General features: G+C 39.0%; 1 protein-coding gene across 3 annotated transcripts in view; it reads right to left on the bottom strand.

Annotated features, from left to right (window-relative positions):
- Positions 1-8482: 8482 nt before the first annotated feature.
- Znf326 (zinc finger protein 326) overlaps positions 8483-23772 on the bottom strand; it is a 39687-nt gene continuing 24397 nt past the window's right edge. For 2 of the 3 annotated variants that reach the window (XM_070007616.1, XM_070007617.1), the window contains exons 8-12: positions 22255-22402; positions 21142-21241; positions 18494-18624; positions 16596-16691; positions 8484-14295 (exon numbers count right to left, since the gene is read on the bottom strand). In XM_070007616.1, the coding sequence (XP_069863717.1) occupies positions 13969-14295; positions 16596-16691; positions 18494-18624; positions 21142-21241; positions 22255-22402 (802 nt within the window). In that variant the 3' untranslated portion in view covers positions 8484-13968. Of the gene's footprint in view, positions 14296-16595; positions 16692-18493; positions 18625-21141; positions 21242-22254; positions 22403-23772 lie in introns of all 3 variants that reach the window. The other variant, XM_070007618.1, reaches the window with a different exon arrangement.

The raw sequence follows: 23772 nt of genomic DNA, 5'->3' as shown, positions 1-23772 counted from the left end.
TCCCCCTCCCCTGACACACACATACACACACACACACACACACACACACACACACACACACACACACACACACACACACACACAATTGGGAATATCTTCATCTGCTCTGGCTAGCCACATCCTGCCTCTGCCATCTCCTGACAGCAAAGTTGGGAAAGATTTTAAATTACTCTAGACGGTCTCATTCTCCCAAATGACCCACATCTGCTCCAAGAAAACAGTTCCCAGTAATCTGGGAATGTCTCCTTGGCTTCTGCCATTAGAGCCCTAACTAGCCTCCTGTCTTTTGCAATTGCCAAGCAAGATTAAGAGCAGAGGTGTCTCTCCTCCCACTCTTCCCCAGCCCCTCCTCCCTGCCCCTCTAGCTGCCAAGATCCCTGGCTTGACCACAGTCTCCATGCGCCCTCTAGTGGGCACAGCCCACATGGGCCACACACCCCAGCATTCTAAATTCTCATGCAACCTCTACTCATCTCCACTCTTCTGTAAACAACCACAGAATATGGACTCTTAAAATCCAGTGTGATCGATTTTTGTTTTGTCTTTAAAGTCAAGAAATTCGTGAGAACTGGTGCCTTCGGATGGCATCTCATTTTAGAATTTAATACTTACTGTACTTACTGTACTGTACTTACTGTGCCTCAGGCAAAACTTCTAGTTCACTTGTACTCTATTATATTATCACTTGAGTTAAAATGTGAAGCCATTCTCATAAAAGGAACTAAGTACTACAACGCAAGTAGAAATGAAGTGATATGCTAATATGGAAAAAATGAATTGTATGTAGGACTAAGTGGTCAGACCTGGAAGATTTCACCGAGATGTCCTTTGAGTTGAGCCTTCACAGAATCATTTGTTCACCTAAATATTTATGAAGCATTATTGAAAGATTGATCCTTGCCAGATTTCCCCAGGTCAAGCAAAATATAGCAGGCACACATGAATATGCTTGACTGCAGACAGGACACTCCAACTTAGGCCTGGCTGAGGAAGTCCCTGTCACCCCACGTGGAATATTCCATTCTGGACCTATCTGAAAGTAGTCCCTGAGTAACTACAGCCTGATTTTAACTCTTTGACCCATACAAGCTAGACCCTAAATCCACCTCCTTGCACAACCTCCATCCCATGAGAAGGTTATGCCCTCTCACTGTTCTTCAATAAACAGTCCTTGCCTATGGAAGATCAAGTCTGGCCTGTTTCCTTTTTCCTTCCTCCTCCATTTTCCTAACACCTATTAGGGTGGAAGCAGTATGCTAAGGACTTGAGAGAGATCAGTGAACAAAACAAATGTCCCTTCGCCCATGGGGTTTCATTCTGGAAGGAAGATGAAAGAAGAGATAACAAGCACAATGAAGTATAACTTCTTAGAAAATTATAAATGCCACAGGAAGGAAAAAAAAGGACAGGAAGAATTGTGCAGGTAACAGAAAACAAGGCTATTTCAAGGGGGGGGGGGAAGATAGTATGAACTTGAATGCATGAGACCCCAGATTCCACCTGAAGCACAGCAAATAAAAAGAAAGGAGCAGCTGGAGGTGTGGTTCAAATGGTAGAGCACTGCTTAACCATTGCAAGACCCTCGGTTCAAATCCCAGTATTAATAAAACAGTCTATAATGACAGAAACAGAGACAGGTATGCCCATCTCTTTCAGGCATGAGACAGACACACAGACAGATGGGTGGAAGGATGGATGGATGGGCAGACAAGACAGATAGCTCTCCAGACAGGCGAAGTGGCTCACATTTGTATCCTAGGTCCTTGGGAGTTAAAGATTGGGGTTTGAGGCTAGCCTACCAAAAAGTTAGGGAGACTCCATCTCTTCAACAATCTGAGTATAATGGTATGGATCTGCCAGCTAGGCAGAGGCTAGAAGAGTACAGTACAGGCCAGCCCAGGCAAGAGACAAAAGACCTACCTGAAAATGATTAAGAAAAGGACTGAAAACATGGCTCAAGTGATATAGTCCCTGCCCAGCAAAGGCAAGGCTTCAAATTTCAAACCCCACTACTGCCAAAACAAACAAAAACATGAACAAAGTCAAGCAAATTTAAGAGGAATGACAAAAATCAAAGAACTGACAGTAAGTAGTGTGGTACTGACCAGAGTAAAGAGCAGCAGTTAAGGGTGAGTCGGGTAGGGTGCTTGCCTAGCCTTTTCAAGGCCTTGGCTTAGCAAAGGAAGGAAGGAAGGGAGGGAGGGAGGGAGGAAGGTAGGAAGGGAGGGAAGGAGGGAGGGAGGGAGGGAAAGATTGGTTGGTTAAGCTTTAAAGCCATATATTATTATCTAAGTTGGCCACTTATGAAATTATTTTCTACAACTTTAAAAATAGATAACAAAAAAAGTGTGTCTGGGATTACTTCTATTTTCTTTCTTTCTGTTTTTTTTTTTTGTTTTGTTTTTGTTTTTTTGTTGGTCGTGGGGCCTGAACTCTGGGCCTGGGCACTGTCCCTGAGCTTCTTTTGTTCAAGGCTAGCACTCTACCACTTGAGTCTCAGCCCCACTTCGGGCTTTTACTACTTATGTGGTGCTAAGGAATCAAAACTAGGGTCTTATGCATGCAAGGCAAGCACTCTACCACTGAGCCATCTTCCCAGGCCCTGGGATTATTTCTTCTAAAGTCACAGTTGGGAGATGATGGAACAGGGGATTCTGCCTGAGATGCATGTCCACATTCCTGGACATGTTAAATTGAAAGTCCCTTGTACAAGTAGCTAAGGTTAAAAATAAAAACAAAATTAAAATGGTCCCTGGGCACCAGTGGCTCACATCTGTAGTCGTAGCTACATAGGAGGCTGAGATCTGAGGATTGAAGTTCAAGCCCACCCCAGGCAGAAAAGTCCATGAGACTCTTCAATTAACCCCCAGCCCTCTCCAAAAAGACAGAAGTAGAGCTATAGCTCAAGTGGTAGATAGCCCTACCATTGGGTGAAAAAAAAAAAAAAAAAAAAAAAAAGATCAGGAACAGAATCCTGGCCCTGAGTTCAAGGCCCAGGACCAGCAATAAATAAATAAATTGTGGGCAGGAGTCTCATGTCCTTGGAAAATGGAATTCTTCTGCCCCCTGCTGACCACTTTAAAAACTGCACAGAGAAAAACGAAATCACATATTTGCAAAAACAAATCTCTCCCTCCACTCTCTTTTATTCACATACATATACATACACATACAACTCTAAACAAAAGCTACTTATGTTACTCCAGCTTAAGGGCTTCAAAAATATCTGCCATCTGAACCCTTTATTGCCTGTGTCATCTAGATGCAGTGCTAAACACCACAGACCAGCAGGACTGCAAGGCACCATAGATCTGTCTTCTTAGACTGCTCAAAGTGTACGTTCCCTTCTAAACAGAAAATCCCACAAATGCAGAGTGGAACTTGGCGTTTACATTTCATTCTCTGTCTTCCCCTTAACATATCTTCTCTACCACAGGTTACTAATGAGTAATTAATATACTCAGTATAACTTTCTAGCATAATTTTTATTATAATTACTTCCCACACTGAAATCACTGCTAAAGTGTTTGAGGCACTAACAAGTTCTATGCACTCGTTGTAGAGCAATCTTGATGAATGGTCCTAGAGTCCAGAAGTCTGTTTTGGAATTAGAACTGTGTCCCAGTACCCAGGGCTGGACACAGTATGAGTCTTGGGGAGTGGCTTAGCCTGGCCAGGCCTGGCCTTACTGAACCTAGGATGCCATACCAAATGCAAGGCAGCTAACACAACCCCACCCCATGTCACAATTGTTACTTATCACTGGCATCGCGTATCTACTCTACTCTCTCTGGGCTTGCTGCTATGCAGCGCAAGGACTACTTCCTCAGACTCTGTGGTGTTACTAGGAATCCAGTATAAGTCACTCAGCACTCTTCTCATCCATCTCTCATGTCAGTGTCAGACAGCTAGAGATGGCCGTGTGGTGGTTTGCTGCTACTGGGGTGTGAACACAAGGTTTCCCACTTGGTAGGCAGGGACTCTACTATTTGAGTCATACCTTTGGTCCCTTTTGCCATGTCATTTTCTTCAGTCACGGGGCTTGAACCAGGGCCCTGAGTGTTGTCCCTGAGCCTTTGTGCTCAAGGCTAGTACTCTAGCACTTGGAGCCACAGCTCCACTTTCAGCTTTCTGGTAGTTAATTGGAGATAAAAGTCACATCGAAACAAAATGCTGAAACAAGGGCACAGGATGACCCATTGCAACACTGATACTCACAAGACACCATGTTGGAAATGAACCTTATCACTTTGGGGAAGGGGAGAGTGGAAGGGTGGAGTAGGGAAGGGAGAAAAGTAGGAGAAAAACAAAGGAGGGGTAACAATGCTTGACAAGAAATGTACTCATTACCTTACTGATGTCTGTAACCTCTCTGTACATCATCTTTACAAGAAAAAAAAATTTAAGTCTCATAGACTCCAATTTTCTGCCCCAGCTGGCTTCAAACCACGATTCTCAGATCTCAGTCTCCTGAGTAGCTAGGATTACAGGTGTGAGCCACCAACACTCAGCTGGCCCTGGTTATTTGTGAGGAAGTCTCCCTTTAGGCCAAGGCCAGCCTGAGCCATGCTCCTCACACTTGTACTTCCCTGTGTCGCCTACCCAGGAGTCTTACTATCTTTCATGTCTGGGCCAGCCTCAAACCACAATCCCAAATAGCTAGGATTACAGGCTGGGGCCTTTGTGTCCAGCAAGATGCAGTTCTGAACAATGAAATAGAAGCAGACATCTGCTAAAAACAATTCCCAGGAAAAACTTGTTTTTCCAATAACAGAGGCAAAAAAACATCTTGCTTGTCCTTCCCCCCAACTTTACTGTAGATAGATCAATGGGCTCTGCAATGGCATTTTGAGATAGATGAGTGGAAAGGTCAGAGAACTGCAGAGCTCATTCAGAACATCTACTTCTGACTAACATTAGTAGCCACCTACCTCCAAGACTTATTAGTGCTTATAACAAGTTCTATGCACTTGTTGTAGAGCAATCTTGATGAATGGTCCTATAATCAATATCCTATCAAAACCATACAAAGAACTACAAGCCTAAGGGGTTCAGACTACATTAAGAACTAAACTGTGGAGACACTAGAAAGGGCCACTAAAAGTCTGGCCATGTACCTGTCATCCCAGATACAATGAGGAGCATAAACAGGAGTATCACAGTTGACATCTTTGTACGAGCTCTGATAAAGCAATCAAGGATGAAGGGTCACGGAATTGATGAATAGAGGGTGATGGAAACACTACACATCCCACAGCAGCTAAAACTGAGATTTGGTTTGCTTGCTTGCTTGTTTGGATGGTGGGGTAAACCCTAATATTAGGAGAGCATTTAAAATTCAAATTCTACACCTAATTTATCTCATCTCCTAGGGAACATCTCCAAAGTCTGGAAATATTCCTGATGTTCCTAATTAGCTGCTAGTGGACTTCATTACACAGAAGTCCAATACGTGGCCAAACATCCTACAATGAACAAAAGACCCCAACAAAAAAACTCATCTAAAGTGGCAATAGTGCCAAGACTGAAAATCTCTGGTGAAGATTTGGAAAAACCACACAACTGAAAACACAAATACATAATTTCATCTAGTGCAATTGATGTAAGCCCAGAAACCATTAATCAAGCTGCCTCAACAATAATGAATCCCTATGTAACTGTAACCCCTCTGTACATTACCTTTACAATAAAGGAAAAAATAATCATATACAAAGAAAATCAAAATCTTGTGACAATTATCAAGTTTCATGGTATTTACTGTAATAATATTTAAATATATTAATCAGTCATATTCCTAACATTACATAGCAAATCCAAGGTCTCAGTAAAACACTGCTTGGTTAAAATTCCAAACTAAAGAATATAATATTAAATCTGTTTTTTTTAAATACCTTTCAGCTTAATCCATTCCTTTTGCGCTTAATACGACATTACATAGTCCTATGTTCAGCAGCCCTTAGCTAGATACAGTTGTTCCCTATAGGAAGTTTATAACTTGTAAAAGGGGTTTTATGCAGAATACAAATTGGGAGTATTACATGACTGCCTCTTGAGCACACTGAGTTGTGCAAATAACATGGCTTTATCTGACGTAGTGGCTTTTGGTTGGTCTCTTTGGTCACTCTGGGGCTGTATGGAATTATAGATGAGGGACATCACTGCCATACCACAGCTGCTACAGAAAGCTTCTGAAAGAAAAGTAGATTTATGAGTATTGGGGTTATACTGAACCAAGGATTCAGGAGCTATTCAGCAAGGAGCCTGGTGGCTCTAAATTATAGGCATTATGCAAAAAGAAAATGCAGAGTTGGGTGCCAAGGGAGTCCTCTACAAGCAATAGGACATCTTTGTAAATCTCTAAAGAATAAATTTAACAAGTTATTAAAGAACATCACCCTGTTGTTGCAGACGCCAAACTTTATATCATCAGAAAGGATACAAGGGACTTTCTGGAAAACATCTGTCATTTAACAGTGACAGAGACCTCAGCACTGACAAGCACATAAAATCCCAGGTGAGCAGAGTGATTTAACCCTGTGGGCATAGTTGAGGTTTAACATTAGTGAGTTATTGATATTTTGTCAGTTGAAAGCCTTTGATGCCAAAGGAAAAAAATATATATCCTTAACAACTGTGATGAGCTCTGTTGTATGAGACATGGGTGGATGATTTTTTTCAATTGTATCAAATCATCAAGTCTTGATTTCATTCATTTTGATCAAGACCAATGCAAAACTTTAAAAAGAAATGAAGCCAGGTGCTGGTGGCTCACACCTGTAATCCTAGCTACTCAAGACTGAGATTTGAGGATGGTGGTTCAAAGCCAGCCTGGCAGCAAAGTGCATGAGACTCATCTCCAATAAAGCACTCAGAAAGCCGGAAGTGGCGCTGTGGCTCAAGTGGTAGAGTGCTAGCCTTGAGCTGAAGAGCTGAGGGACAATACCCACGCCCAGAGTTCAAGCCCTGCAACCAACAGAAAAAAAAAAGGAAAAAAGAAAAAAAGTAGATCTTCCTGTGAGTACAAAAAAGAAGTCTTTACACAGTGACTACACAAAGTCTCTACACTTCACATTAAAGTCACCTTTCACTCCTTAGCACTTCAGAAAATTGATTTCACTCAATTATATAGCAATGTACCTAAAAGGACTGCTATATTCAAGTTACTGTATCTAAACTGCCCTCCAAATAAGGAAATAACTATACAGTAACCATCTTAAAAGGGCTTTTCACCAAGACTGATTGTTACAAAGTCCCAAATACTGTCAGTCTTGAGGTTAATAAAGTAGAACTACTGACTTTTGTTTCCTTTTTTGAGGGGGGGGGGGTCCGGTCGTGGGGCCTGAACCCTGGGCCTGTGCGCTGTCCCTCAGCTCTTCAGCTCAAGGCTAGCGCTCTACCACTTGAGCCACAGTGCCACTTCTGGCTTTTTTTTTTTTTTTCTGCATATGTGGTGCTGAGGTATCGAACCAAGGGCCTCATGCATGCAAGGCAAGCACTCTATCACTGAGCCACCTTCCCAGTCCTGACTTTTGTTTCCTATACAAATTTCTCCCCCTGCTGGGCTGGGAAGATGGCTTAGTTGTAGAGTGCTTGCCTAGCATGCATGAAGCCTTGGGTTTTATTCCTTGGTACTACACAGAAAAAGTGCTATAAACAGAAAAGTGGCACTGTGGCTCAAGTGGTAGAGTGCCAGCCTTGAGCAAAGGAAGCTCAGAGACAGTACCTAGGCCCTGAGTTCAAGCCCCAGGACTGGCAAAAAAAAAAAAAATCCCCTTTCTATCTCTGTCTGCCTGCCTGCCTGCCTGTGTCTCTCTCTCTCTCACACACACACACACACACACACACACTCTCTCTCTCTCTCTCTCTCTCTCTCTCTCTCTCTCTCTCTCTCTCTCTCTCTCTCTCTCTCTCTCTCTCTCTCTCTCTCTCAAGACAGGATGTGGAATGTAGCCTGGCTGGCCTTGAACATACCTACCTCGCCCTCCAGAGCAGTGGGATTCCAAGTATGCACCACCATGCCTACCTTGTTTCTCCTGCCACCTCCACCACACTTTTTGTTTCACTAAAAAGGTTTGGCTAAATGTACAAAAAGCATTCATATCGAAACGCTTTAGAAGGGAACCAAGTGAATAGGGGAGGAAAGACCTCTTCAATGAAAAGAAAGATCCAGCCGGCACCGGCGCACGCCTGTCATCCCAGCTACTCAGAAGGCTGAGATCTGAGGATAGCGGTTCAAAGCCAGCGTGAGCAGGAAAGACCGTGAGACTCTTTATCTCCAATAAACCACTCAGAAAACCGGAAGTGTGGCACTGTGACTCAAGAGTGCTAGCCTTCAGCTGAAGAGCACAGGGACAGAGCCCAGGCCGAGTTCAGACCCCACAACCGACCAAAAAAAAAAAAAAAAAGAAAGATCCAAACAGATCAACTGTTAAAAGTGTTTTAAGACAATGTTTTTCTCTTAGACAAGAATATTTCAACTATCATTCAAAGTTCGTGGCACATTCTTTAGTAGGTCCTTAAGACAATATGCAATTCCAATTAATGTACAATTTGATTTAATGTTAACTTTTTAAAACAACTCCTCAAAATACATTCTCAAAATAGTGTCTTCACAATGGCCTTCTTAAAATATAGTCTTTTCTTTTTTTTCTTAAGATACTAAAGTTTTAACCTCTTAAGAATTTTTATTTGGGGGCTGGGAAGGTGGCTCAGTGGTAGAGTGCTTGCCTTGCATGCCTGAGGCCCTGGGTTCCATTCCTCAACACCACATAAGCAGAAAAGGGCAAAAGTGGCATTGTGCCTCAAGCCTTGAACTGAAGAGCTGAGGGACAGCACCCAGGCCCAGAGTTCAAGCCCCATGACTGACAATTTTTCTTTAATAAATAAAATTTACAGTTTGTATATTGTTTATAAAGACAATCCAAGACTTACAAGTGATTTTCCTGTCTTTTGACTTTGTAGTAAATAGTATTTTGGTTCTTGTAGAAATTTCCTTTAGTCCACTTAAAACTTTTTTGTGCCATTAGATATAAACATCTTTATCTAATGTGACTATAGTCTCTCCAAATCAGTGTAAAATTACGTAAAATGTGTATCCACAATACATGAATCTGTATGTTTCATTGGTCTATGTATCATACTCTTTATCGTTACAACTTATTACTATAGTTTTATTGTATTTCTTGTAAGAAATAAGCCAAATTGTCCTGTTATCTTTTTTCTTGGCTATTTACTTTTGTACATAAATTCTGCAGTTTAAGAGGCGTAATACTGCTATTACTACATAATACACAATCTCTCCTTTTCCCACAGCAGAACCCTTGCTCTGCTAGCTGGGAACAAGACCAAAGAACACAGGATTCCTGGGCTTCCTGGGATCTAGATGTGTGTTCATAAGGCTGAGAAACGAGATGAACGCAGAAAAACATCTATTTCTGGGAACAAGTTGTTTTTGTTTTTTTCTTACACCAGTCCTGGGACTTGAACTCAGGGCCTGGGCACTGTCCCTGAGCTTCTTTTGCTCAAGGCTAGCACTCTACCACTTGAGCCACATTGCCATTTCTGGCTCTATTTATCTGGTACTGAGGAATGAACCCAGGGCTTCATGACTGGTAGGCAAACACTACCACTAAGCCACATTCCCAGCCCCCTAGAAATAGTTCTTGAAATGAAGGTGTGTACTGGTCTTTTTTCCCCCTTACCAGACAGAATACAGACAGGGTTCTTTTTTTTTTTTTTTTAGATTTTTTTGTTTTTTAGTGCCGGTCATGGGGCCTGAACTCTGGGCCTGGGCGCTGTCCCTCAGCTCTTCAGTTCAAGGCTAGCGCTCTACCACTGGAGCCACAGCACCACTTCCGGCTTTTTCTGTTTATGTGGTGCTGAGGAATCAAACCCAGGGCCTCATGCTTGCAAGGCATGCACTCTACCGCTGAGCTACCTTCCCAGCCCCCAGACAGGGTTCTTGAAGAGGTGGTTTTGAATATGGCAGAGCAAGACACAAGGAACACATCAGACTTTCCACACACTGTCCACTCCAACTTTAGGAAACACACTTTAAGATTCCTTAAGTCATAGTCAATATTAATCCAAAATAACAATTTATCATTTATTATCTGACGATAACTTGACATGTAGACAGTATTTTCTTTACAGACAGGAATATAGAATGTTTCTTTATTCAGGTATTATATTCTTCATTAAAATGTATATTTTTTTCTCATACAAATCTTGGATTTTTCCCAGTTTATTCCCACACTGTATATAGTGCAGATTTCTTGTTGCAAATGGGATTTTTATATTTTCAATTGGCCAATACTGGACTACAGAGAGCTATAGATCTTCCTTAGGAAAAATTACACAAAACTACCTACTATTATTTCTAGTAACTTTTCAACTGATTCTCTTGGATATTGTATCCAAAATATTTCCCCTGAAGTTATGACTGTTACATTTCCCCTTAACCCTTTTTAGGGCTAAATGATATTCCTTAGGCAAAAGGCCTAGTCATATTGATCCTGATTTAAGTGTGAGTGTTTACTGACGTTCTCTAGACATTACCATTAACTTGTTTTGTTTTTAAGTTTTCTTCTATTCCTAGCCTGAAAAAAATAAAATCAAAGTTACTTTCTAGGAAATGTTTTTCATGTATTAAAATCACATTGTGCATTTCCTTACTTTCTTTTTTACCCCTTAAGTTACAGCAGTAGGTTTTCTAATGGATAGTTACATTGTTTATGTTGCAACCCTTAGGTTATACTCTATCACAAAGTATTCATAGTATTTAATGTAATAGATTTTCAATAAGTCTCTGATAGTAACCACCTATACAAGAGTAATAAAGATGACTAAAAATACAAAGAACTAAAATATTAAGACTAAAAATACAAAGAACCATTGAAATGAAGAATTAGTTCTTTGAAAAGCTAAGACAAACGTAACAAATCCTTAGCCAAATTAACCACAAAGAAAGAGAAAGAACCAAACTAATATAACCAGAGAGGGCAAAGGGGATAATCACTACAAATTCCAATGAAATTCATTAGTATCATTAAGGAGCACTTCACAAACTTATGTTTTAATACACACATACTTTAATTACTAAGTAGCATAGTTCCCATCCACAGGCCATCCTGTTTCCTAGCCATGTCATCAGAGAGACCATCTAATACCACCAAGACTATCTTACCCTGTCCTACTCCTATTATATTTAATAAAAACACAGAAAACAAGCTAATGGCTTACACCTATAATCCTAGCTACTTAGGAGGCTGAGATCTGGGAACCACATTTCAAAGCCAACTGTGGCAGGTAAAGTCCATGAGACTTAATCTCCAATTACCTACTGAAAAAGCAGAAAGTGGAGCTGTGGCTCAAGTGGTAGGGCACCAGCTGATAGCACCCAGGTCCTATGATCAAGCCCCAGTACCAGCACACACAAGAAAATATTCTATTCATTTAATCAATACATAAGAAACACTTAGCCAGGTGCTGGGTAGCTTATGCCTGTAATCCTAGCTACTCAGAGGATCACAGTTTGAATCCAGCCCAGGCAGGAAAGTCTGTGAGACTCATCTCCAAGTAACCACCAGAAAACCGAAGTGGTGCTGTGGTGATTCAAAGTGGTAGAGCACTAGCTTTAAGCAAAAGAGCTCAGGGATAGCACCCATTCCTGGAGTTCAAGCCCCAGACCAGGGAAAAGGTGGGGGGGGGGGGGGGAAGAGTTTATTTTAAAGGATGGATTTCACTAATTTGATTTCTCTTTTAAGTAAAATAGTAACTTGATGTTTTCTGGTCTTGATCATAGTACATCATCTAGTCAACTGAATTTCCTGTTATTTCTTTTTTTTTTTTTTTTTTTTTTGGTCCAGTCGTGGGGCCTGAACTCTGGGCCTGGGTGCTGTCCCTCAACTCTTCAGCTCAAGGCTAGCGCTCTACCACTTGAGCCACAGCGCCACTTCCGGCTTTTTTTCTTTTGCTTATGTGGTGCTGGGGAATCGAACCCAGGGCCTCATGCATGCAAGGCAAGCGCTCTACCACTGAGCCACCTTCCCAGCCCCTCCTGTTATTTCTTAAGGAAACAGATTTTTGGTTCCCTTTCTAGGTAGGGTCAGCAATGCACTTTCAGCTCAGAAGCAGCTACCAAAGATGGACTGTCAAACATCCACAGAATACAAAGGACCAAAGTCCTTTGCAGAAAAAATTAGTTGGTCAGATAGATAAAGAAACAGGGCAATTAAATAAAATTAATAAATACTAAAAAGGCCAGACTCAGAATTAAAACAAGGAAAACTAAAAAAATTCCAAAAACTAGATGGAGAATGGTAAAGGGATGACACTGATTAAGAAATATTGTACTCATAAACTGACATGTTGAATTGAAACCCTTTGTACAACTGCTTAAAGATAATAAAATTATTATTATTTAAGTCCAAAACCAGACAACCTCCCACACCTTTTCCATGTTAAGTTACAGGAATAGGAAATATCAAGGGACTATCTCAATCTGTCTTCTCCTTTTGAGATGTCCACCAAAAAAAAAAAAAAAAGCTCTCAAGGAAGGCATGGCTAGAGAAGACAAGTCCTAAAGTCACTTAACTGTCCCTGTGTCTAGAGGGGACATTTCCATGTTTTACAATGGTAAACAGTACCCATCTTACTTACCCAGAACCAGTATCTATGGATTAGAAGTTGCTACATAGAAAGCATCATTTTGAATCTCTCTCATTCCCTGCTTAGGTACTAGGGAATCTAAATTTAAAAGCTTTGTTTTATATAAAAAGAAATTATCTGTGGAACATACATTTATACACATCCCACTTACTGTTTTATTACTTCATCCATACATTTATCTATTTAATGTCTCAAAATGTTGAGAAGATAAACCATCTGAATTCTTATAAAAGACAAGAATCTCAAGCACTGCTTGTCACTGACATAGATGGGTGGTCATTTGAAGATAAGTGGCTTGGAACAGATAGATCAGTGCCAGTCTCAGTTTCTCGCTGAATATAATAAGCTACCTCCCCCCAAAAAATTTAAGGGGTCTTTGAAAGAGAAATATTTCACTTTCTCCTTGGTTTTTCAGGCAAAATACTCAACAAATGAATTAACACGGTTGGGAACTTATTTGTATTCAAATGTATTTTCAGGAAGATTTCAAGATTTGACACAGGCACAGAGAAAAGGAACAAATGAAACAAGTATAAACAAGGTCAGTTACAGACTGGCCTTTGGTATGTGTTTAAAATATATTTTAGTCACACTTCTTAAAAATATGATTCAGGGGAAAAAATTAATTCAAGTCTTCTCAATCAGCTTGAAGTACTTGTGAGCTAAACTCATACATTAAGGCAAATATTGATTTTATATACTCATTTAATTGATTAACTGTTTCATTTAAACTGCTAATCCCAGAATAGTTTAAAAAAAATAAAATAAAATAAACATTTTATTGCTACAAAGGGAACTGGGTACACAAAATGCCTGTAAGCTATCTTAATGCAAAGTACTACGCACCATCCAATGCAGTAAAAAAAAAAAAAAAAAAAAAAAAAAAATACACAGAGCACAAAATACTTGCCCAATTTATCTCTTCTAGGGTAAGTATTCTTTTTTAAATGTAGTATATACTTAAAAACTCCCAAGAGCAGCATTTAAATTCAAATGATTAGAACAGATTTACTAACAATACCTATCTATTATCCATAACACCTATAAGGTAATAAAAATTAAGCATAAAAATTATACAAACAATTTATGGGATCTAAGTTTGGTAGCTATAAAAACTAAATAATCTAACCTTCATTTTATTAGACAAGTGCCAAACATTTAGAAAGAATATAAAACAAATTTTAATATGTGGAATGCATGCAACTTGAGTGTTAATTCATACTTGAAGCTATTAAAATTCTTACCCTTTCCACATTAGGACAGAAATTTAAAGCTCTGTTTAAATCTAATTCCTTATATTTAATTTTCTTCTGGTTGCTCAACCGGAAAATCAACAGGCTCCTTTGCTGCTGCTTCGTCCAGTTCTGCTTCCCCTGCTCCTTCTACTTCCCCCTCTGGACCCTCTCCCCCCTCAGCCCCACCCTCCTCTCTTCCCTCTGCATCCCCCTCTCCTTCTGCTCCTTCAGCTTCTCCTGCTTCCTCCGCTTCTTCCACACCTTCTGCTTCCCCAGCTTCCTCCTCATCTTCCTCTTCTTCAATAGGTTCATCAATCTTTTCTTCATCCTCTTCATCACCTTCTATTTGCTGATCCTGAGACTGATCTTGAATTTCAAAAGGATTTTCACCCTAAAACATGAGAAATAACTTTTATGCATTTGTCTTAGCATTAGGAGAAATTTTATTTGCTACAACAAAAAGAATTTTTGTTGTTTTTGTTGGGGTTTTTTTGCTTGTTGGGTTTTTTTTTTTGCCAGTCCTGGGGCTTGAACTCAGGGCCTGGGCATTGTCCCTGAGTTGCTTTTGCTTAAGGCTAGTATTCTACCACTGAGTCACAGTGCCACTTCTGGCTTTTTCTGTTTATGTGGCACTGAGGAATCAAACCCAGAACTTCATGTATGCTAGGCAAACACTCTACCACTTAGCCACAATCCCAGCCCTCAAGTTTTTTAAAAAAGCATTTCTGGATGCCGGGCGCTGGTGGCTCTTGCCTGTAATCCCAGCTACACAGGAGGCTGAGATCTGAGGATCACTGTTCAAAGCCAGCCCGGGCAGAAAAGTCCGTGAGACTCTTATCTCCAATTAACCACTAGAAAACTGGAAGTGGTGCTGTGTCTCAAGCTGTAGAGCGCTCGCCTTGAGCTGAAGAGCGCAGGGATAGCAAGCACCCAAGCCCAGAGTTGAAGCCCTACGACCAACCCCCCACCCCCCAAAAAAAGCATTTCTGGATATACTAATCTGAAAAGTTTGAGAAACCACAATTCACAAGATCTAAAAGAGGATCCTGACAACTTTTTATTTTATAATAGCCTCATAGGTAATTCCTTATATTCTTCTAGGTAAGAACAATACAGTTAAGAGTGAAAATAAAGACAGGCATGATGATGGTGTATGATCAAACTGATCAACATACACTGTGTGCATTTATGGACCTATCAAAATGAAACTCCTTGTATAACAAATTGATTCTAACAAAAAATGTGGAGAAAAGTAGATTGTGTGGCAGTACTGGAATGTGAACTAGAGCTTCAAGCTTACTAGGCAGGTACTCTACCATTAAGACTTATACTTAGAAGCTCTACCACTCAGTATGCAATCATATTCACTTTTTTTAAAGTATTGTCAAGAATTTAGTGAACAACAACCAATGTGATTAACAAATTAGAACACAGGCCCTAAAGAATAAGTCAAAAGACTAAGCTTATTCACTAAGCTTAGATCACTTGAGGGGATTAATTTGATGAACATTAACATATATATGTGTGTATATACATATGTCTCATGTCAGCCTTCTTCATAGAATATATGTTAATCACCACAAAAGCCAAAATACATCTCTTTTTTGAGACAAGGTCCCACTAAACTGCAGTTTAGTGTGCTCAAGTTGTCCTCAGCTTTCTGAATAGCCGGAACAACTAGCACAAGCCACAAGTCTTAGTTCAAACTAAACTTCTTTACTATGTAAGATGTAATTAACTAATATGAACTATCAATCTTCAATGCAATAGTGCCCTTCCATGTAAAATTATTTTAAATTTATATTATTTTATAGTCTCTAAAACTAATCTCTAAAATTTATATTAATTTTTGAAAGCTAGTAAGTTCTTGTTTGTAAATAGTCACAATAAGTTATGTAAAGAAGATTTATGGCTGGGCAACAGTAGCTTACTCCTGTAATCCTAACTACTCAGGAGGCTGAGATTTGAGGATCATGGTCCAAAGTCAGCCCAGCAGGAAAATTCCAATTAACCACCAGAAAACCAGAAGTGGTGCTGTGGCTCAAAATAGTAGAGTGTAGCCTTGAGCAAAAGAAGTCAGGAACAGAGCACAGGCCCTGAGTTCAAGCCCCATGACCTACTGAGAGGAGGGAGGGGAGGAAGAGAGGGGAGAAAGGAAAAGGGAAAGGAAAATAAAAGAATAAAGGTAACATTCTGTTGCTCTTCTCTCCAACTGCTGTCAATTTCTCAAATAACTGAGAGCTGGACAGCCCATGAAAGTAAAATCATTTTCTGCCTCTCATCTCAACCTCAATCATTAGGAAGTATACAAGATTTTAACTAAAATCTTTCCAAGGTGTTACACAATATTTAAATATCACAAAAAACTACTAATAGCCAAGCACCAGTGGCTCATGTCTGTAATACTAGCTACTCAGGAGGCTGAGATCTGAGGACTGTGGCTCAAAGCCAGTCCAGGCAGGAAAGTCTGTGGGACTCTTATCTCCAATAAACCACCAGAAAACCAGAAGTGGCACTGTGGCTCAAGTGGTATACCATTAGCCTTGACCTGAAGAGCTGAGGAACAGTGCTCAGGCCCACACTTCAAGCCCCATGACTGACAAAAAAAAAAAAAAAAAAAATACTAGTATGTCATTATTTATTATAGTACTATGTATTTCCTTAAAAAAAATTTTTGCCCTAAAATCTTACCTTAACAAAACGTTCGTATCGTGACTTCAATATTGGATTATTTAAAATGCTTGTTGCAGTTAAGACACTCTCTCTTTTTATCTGCTCCTTATAAGCCTATGAAAAACAAAACACACTGAAGGTACTAGGAAATCCATTCAATGAAAAGTGTTTAATTAAAACAAAATTTAAGATTCAAATCCTTAGGTTTAAGTGACATTTACAGCAAATTAGCTACAGATCTATTGCAACAATAACCTAAGTTACCCATGGTTTAAAACAGTGAATATTCATAAAACATTCAGTGAAACACAGCCACCAAACACTGTAACTCTGTCCACCATAGTTGTTTCCTTCCTTTTTAATCTATACATACCTCCCCAAAACCACACACTAAAAATTTCATGCTATCAAAAAAGGAATAATTTTTCATACTGCAAAAGTAATCAGTGTTTCTCTAGGTTATAGTTATTGAAAGACTACTTATACAGAGGAGGAAAGAAGTGTCTATTGCCACAAAGATGTCAAAACAATACATGTTCCAAGAGTTAAAGAAGTTGGAATTAAATGAGATTCACTTCAATATAAAATATAAACTTAAAATCAGATATTCTTTAATATAAATTTTTATTGTAAAGATACAGCGGGGGCCGGGCGCTGGTGGCTCACGCCTGTAATCCTAGCTACTCAGGAGGCTGAGATCTGAGGATCACTGTTCAAAGCCAGCCGGGGCAGGAGAGACCGTGAGACTCCTATCTCCAATAAAAACCACCAGAAAACCGGAAGTGGCGCTGTAGCTCAAGTGGTAGGGCGCTCGCCTTGAGCTGAAGAGCTGAGGGACAGTGCCCAGGCCCAGAGTACAAGCCCCACGGCCGACCAAAAAAAAAAAAAAAAAAAAAAAAAGATACACCAGGGTTACACTTAACATGAGCAAGGTAATGAGTCCATTTCCTATCAAGCATTGTTACCCCCTCTTTGAAAAATCAGGTATTCTTAAAACTTTAATATGTGAATCATTAAATCTGCTTTTCACATGAAGTAATTTTCCACAATATAAACAGTGTTATATGAAGTAAATCTGATATAAAACTTGTCAATATATGAGCAGAAATATGGCCGGGCGCTGGTGGCTCATGCCTATAATCCTAGCTACTCAGGAGGCTGAGATCTGAGGATCACAGTTCAAAGCCACCCTGGGCAGGAAAGACTGTGAGACTCCTATCTCCAATAAACCACCAGAAAACCGGAAGTGGCGCTGTAGCTCAAGTGGTAGAGTGCTGCTGGCCTTGAGCTGAAGAGGGATAGCGCCCGAGCCCAGAGTTCAAGCCCCACCACCGACACAAAAAAAAAAAAAAGAGCAGAAATAAGCTAATCAGTATATATTGCAGGGAGCTCCTACATGAACATGTAACATGTAATAGACAGTCACTGGTTTTATTTTTTTCCCCAATCATACAGAAAATGAATCAAATATAATCAAATCCTTGTTTTTATTCTAAAAGACATACTTCTAAAACTGATGATTTATGTAACAATTTTAAAAGCAGACAGTAGTAACAAAAGCAGTTTAACAATAGCTGTCTTTTCCTAAATGCTTACTGCTACTAGGCACTATTTTAAGTGGCCTTTTGTGTTAATCTAACACATCTAAAAACGTAAGAATGACTATTCATCTTCATCTTACAAATAAGGAAACTTAGACAAAGAAAAAACAACTTACTTGTTCAGCATGTCTATATACTGAACAAAAATTCAAACCCCGAAAGGCCTGCTCAAGAGCCCATGGTCTTAATACTATTTAAATGACTGCGTATGAGTAAATACATCTCTGATTAAGAGGGCTAGATGCAGGTAGGTATGAAATAGCCAAAGGATGATAAAGGATTAAGGGGTAATTCTAGAATATTATGAACACTTACCTGCTTCCCCTTGATGTGATCAGGAGATTTGAGGTGCTGCTGAACTGAACTATGTAATGCAGGGATATACACGCTGCAGGCACTGCAGTGAACAGTCTCTACTTTCATCATGTGATCATCTGCTGTAACACCTACAAGAAAAACTCAGTTACTAAACAAATGATCCATATAGGCTTTTTGTTGCTTTGCTTTGCAGTAATGCTGACTCTACCACCTAAGCCACATTCTACTTTTTTCCTTTTTTGGTTGTTTGGTGGTTCTGGGGTTTGAACTCAAGAGCCTTATGCTTGCTAATCAGGTGCTCTATTGTATAAGTCACATACCCCAGCCTTTCTTTGCTTTAGTGGCTTTTGTTTTTCGTCCTTTCAAATAGGGTCCCACTTTTTGCCGGCCTAGCTTGCACAGCAATCCTATAAATTCCCAGATCATTAGGATGGCAGAGGCATGCCACCAATCATCAACGAGGGTTTTACTACTTGAGATGGGATTTCAGAAACCTTATCTTTTTGTTCAGACTAGCCTCAATCTGTAGTCCTCTTGATTTACCTCCTGAGTTGCTAGGATTACATTGTGAGCCACTGTACCCATCTTAGTTTGTTTCTTTATAGAGTGTCTTAATCTAACTTTGCTCAGGCTGACTTTGAACCATAATCCTCCTATCTCTACTTCAAAGTAGTTGGCATTACAGACATGAGCCACCGTGCCCATATATTCTTATTCCCATAAACCAAATTCTACTGCTAGTTTTCATGATCATTCATAGTGCTTCTTTAAAAAGCATAAGAGAACATAGGTATATGTTGAGTTCTTCTATCACATCTCATAAATCTGCATACACAGATCTTTCAAATTCAAAGTGAAACTACACTGTTTTTCCTAATCATGTTATAGACTCAAACTCTAAGGCCTATAAGGCTAGCTACCAAAAAATATAATATGAAGAAAAACAATAGTAAAATAATAATAATAGTAAAAAAAATAGTAAAAATAGTAAAAATAGTAAAAAAAAAAAAAATAAATAAGAATTTTTATGATTATGAATTTGTCAGGCAAAGGAGAAAAGATGCCAAAATTAAATTCACAAGGAGTAACATTTATGCTGGAACTAATAAATGATGATCAGGGTTTACTACGAATAGAAATATAAAGAATATAAAGTAGCATGCAAGGGAAGGGTGTAAAATACAGCATTTTCTGGAAATGAATTAATTCAGTATGGCTAGGGTGCTAACTATAAAGGAGAAACAAAAGATGAGAACAGAAAATAATGGGCCTAACCTATTTAAAAAAAAAAAAAAAGCTTTGCATGTCACACCAAGGAATTTGAACTCTATCCTGTAGAGGATGAAGAGCATCTGAAAAATTCCTAACATAATAGGATCATAGAGTAGAATTAGAAATAAGAAAACCTAAAAGAAGACCAGTTAGAAAATACCATAATTGTCAAAGAACAGATAAAGACTTAAACAAATGCAATAAAGAAAGGAAAAGAAACAGTTTCTGTTTCAATATTTAAAGCAGGCAGTAGGCAGCTGAATGAGATTAGAGTTCAGAATACAGATGTGTGCCAGAGATACAGATCTATATATAATTCACACAAAGATGTTACTTTAAGCTCTATAAATACATGAATTCATTAGGAAGAAATGTAAGGAGAAATAATCATGAGGCTAATGATAAGAGTCCTGGGAAATACTAAATTCTTTTTTTTTTTTTTTTGGGTCCGGTTGTGGGGCCTGAACTCTGGGCCAGGGTGCTGTCCCTCAGCTCTTCAGCTCAAGGCCAGCACTCTACCACTTGAGCCACAGCACCACTTCCAGCTTTTATCTTATTGCTTATGTGGTGCTGAGGAATCGAACCCAGGACCTCAGGTATTCAAGGCAAGTGCTCTACCACTGAGCCACCTTCCCAGCCCAGAAATACTAAATTCTAAAGGACTAATAAGTTCAAGGGTAAAGAGCTTGCCTAGCAATTGTGATACCCTAAATCTAATTAATCCCCAACACCACAAAAAAAATTGATTAATTAAAAAATACAGGGCTGGGAACTTGGCTTAGTGATCTAGCATACATGAAGCCCTGAGTTCGATTCCTCAGTATCACATAAACAGAATAAAGCCGGAAGTGGCACTGTGGCTCAAGTAGTAGAGTGATAGCCTTGAGCAGAAGAAGCTCAGGGACAGCGCCTAGGCCCTGAGTTCAAGCCCTAAGACTAGCAAAAATAAATACAAATAAAAGACTACTGATAAAGAAAAGCACACTGCTGGCCACTGGTGGCTCATGGCTATAATCCTAACTACTCAGGAGGCTAAGATCTGTTCAAAGCTAGCCTGCACAGGGAAAGTCTATAAGACTCTTATCTCCAATTAACCACAGAAAACCAGAAGTGGAGTTGTAGCTCAAGTGCCAGAATGCTAGCAATAAGCGCTCAGGGACAACATCCAAGTCCCAACTTTGAGCCCCAGTACCAGCACAAAAAACAAATACCAAAAAACAAAACAACAGAAAAAGCACAAAATGTTACACACATACAAAGGGGATTAAGACAACTAGGTTAATGATATACCTAAGGTTATAATATATACAGATATATACATGTGTGTATATATACATACATATATTTGTAAAACAATGTGTGTAAATACTCACCTTCCATGACATCTTTTTCTATTATCTTAACAACTTCTGTTTGATTATTTGTCTGTTGCTTACGAATAGATGTTTTCTTGAATTTATTCACCATACACTCCTGGAATACAAAATATAAAGAATGAAATTGTTTTCAATGAGCACTCAGATATATATTCACCACCATTCACCCTAAGGAAAATATCTTCCTCTGCTGTCTGTTCACAAGCCACTTATAATTTAGTTGAAAAAATATAAAAATATACTAGGCAACAAACAAAAAAAAAGTACTGGACTTTCCAAAACGTATTTTAGTCAGAGAAAGATCACAGAACTGAATAGTCACATAGACTGGTATTTAAGTCACAACTGACAACCGTCTGAACCCAGTAAGGAAAGAAATTATAAGAAGCAATTTTCATCAAAACGTAATTCTGCAAGTATATAAGATCTGAAAGATGATTGTAATTCTAACCTAGTAGTTTTCTCTCCTTTGCCCAAATTAGTTTTATGTACAATTAGCAGACCAGTTCAAGCCTCTTCCGTTAGCATTCCCAGTCCCAGATATCCTTCCCTTGTCCAAGATTCTGGAGTACTTATTTCTGTATTCTTGGCATCTCCATCTAAATGTACCATCTGTTTATCTGTGCATATGTTCTATTTCCCATTACTGTGGGGTCATTAAGTAGTGTCGGTTGTCTTCAAGAAAATCTACTAAATTGATAATCACATACTGATAATATGAAAGACACTAAACAAACCCAAGTCTCTCTGGCTGCCACTTACTGACAGGTCCTTTGGGGTGCTCTGAGAATGATCCTTTAATAACAATAAAAATGAGTTGCTACAGACCAAAGTTCTAAGTACAATCTAAGACACAGTGGGTTCTCAATGAATGCTAGCTGAATCTACAAGCTGTTACAGGAATTCTTTTTGACACTTCTCAGAAACTCTTTATTTTTCAAATAACAAATCAAATTCCATAAGTGAAGAATTCAGATGTAATTCTATGCTAATTTTTAACTTTTCTTTAAATAAGAAGCTAATTATTAACTTTTTGAAACAGTACAAAAGAACTTATAAAAAATGAAATAAGAAATTCAGATGTTTCTTACTTGAAAAACAGCTACTTACATGCAAAAAGTCCATAACTATTTTATCAAATTTGGTTTGTTTCTGAATATGATCTAATGTCTCCTTGTGTGACGAACTTTCCAGATGCAGCTCAATATCTTTTTCTTCAAAGGTTCGAAATTTACAAAATGAACATGTAAATGCCATTCTACAACAAAAAAAAGTTTTTCTTTAAGTATCACCTTATTTACTTAAGAGTTTGTAAGAATATACAACTGAGTCTAATTTTACCAGAATAATTATATCTTCCTTCCTTTTTTGAATTAATTTAAGTTTAACTTAACTCAGAAAAAAATATTTAAGCACATATTTGCATGGTAGTCATTGTACCACCTTGTATTGCTGGTCTACCTTTAGCAGTCTGGATATGAAAAACACAATGCCAATTCAAGAGTGAGCGTAAATCTCAAGAAACACCTGGCCCCAAAGTTCTACAACTTATTTTATACTCTCCTGCATCCTCATGTTTACCATAGTATCATCAACAAACTCATGTAAGACACTAGAAACCACAGACAACTACCATGGAATTTTGGGGTAATTAAAGGTGGCTGAGATCTGAGGATCACAATTCAAAGGCAAGAAAGTCAGTGAGCCTTTTATCTCCAATAAACTACTCAGAAAATGCCAAAAGTGGCACTGTGGCTTAAGTGATAGAGCACTAACCTTGATCTTAAAGAGGCTCAGGGACAGTGCTCGGGCCATGAGTTCAAGCCCCAGGACTGACAAGAAAAAGGTCCACCCACCAGTAACTTCAGAGTAGCTAATAAATGAATAAGCCTAACTGAACAAATGTGCATATTTAGAAACTCAAAGCCAACCTAGAATGAATTCACCTACTGTTTTTAGTTTCTTTTTCCTTTAATTTTGACAGTTTTCTAACTGGTTCCTGATTTCCATCTCCTATTTTCCAAGTAACTTCTTGCAATGTTATTAGATATGTTTTTCTTGTTGAGAGTATGGGTTCTTGAGTATATTACTGGGTTTATATCCTAACTTCCTTTTGTGACCTAGAGCAAGTCACTTTACTTCTCTGCCCTCAATTTTCTTATATATTATTCGAAATACTCAATTATTACTACTTCCTAAAGGAGGTATTAGCACAGTACTGTTTCACTAACAAAAAACAAAGCCAAAATGATTTCAGCATCACTCACAAGTAGCCTACACCTGTAATCATAGCTACTCAGGAGGCTAGGATCTGGAAGATGGTGTTTCAAAGCCAATTCAGGCAAAAATGCACAAAATACTCCATCTTTAATTAACTAGACCAGAGGTATGGCTCAAGTGGAAGAAAGCCAGCCTTGAGCAAGCAAGCCAAGCTATTATGAAGGCATTTTCAAGCCTTGATACCAGAAAAACAAAACAAGATTTCAGCAACCATCTAGGAACTGCCCCAATCACAACTTTCTGTTTTGTTTTTACCTTTAGCAATGTTTTGCTCATGGTATGTCTTCCTAAACTGTTTATAGTATTTCAACCCACTACAGTCACTTTAATCTACAAAGCTTCTCATTC

This window comes from Dipodomys merriami, unplaced genomic scaffold (assembly GCF_024711535.1).
Source record: "Dipodomys merriami isolate MVZ:Mamm:240054 unplaced genomic scaffold, mDipMer1.0.p SCAF_7, whole genome shotgun sequence".
Taxonomy (NCBI): domain Eukaryota; kingdom Metazoa; phylum Chordata; class Mammalia; order Rodentia; family Heteromyidae; genus Dipodomys; species Dipodomys merriami.
This window is presented reverse-complemented; position numbering and strand designations above follow the sequence as displayed.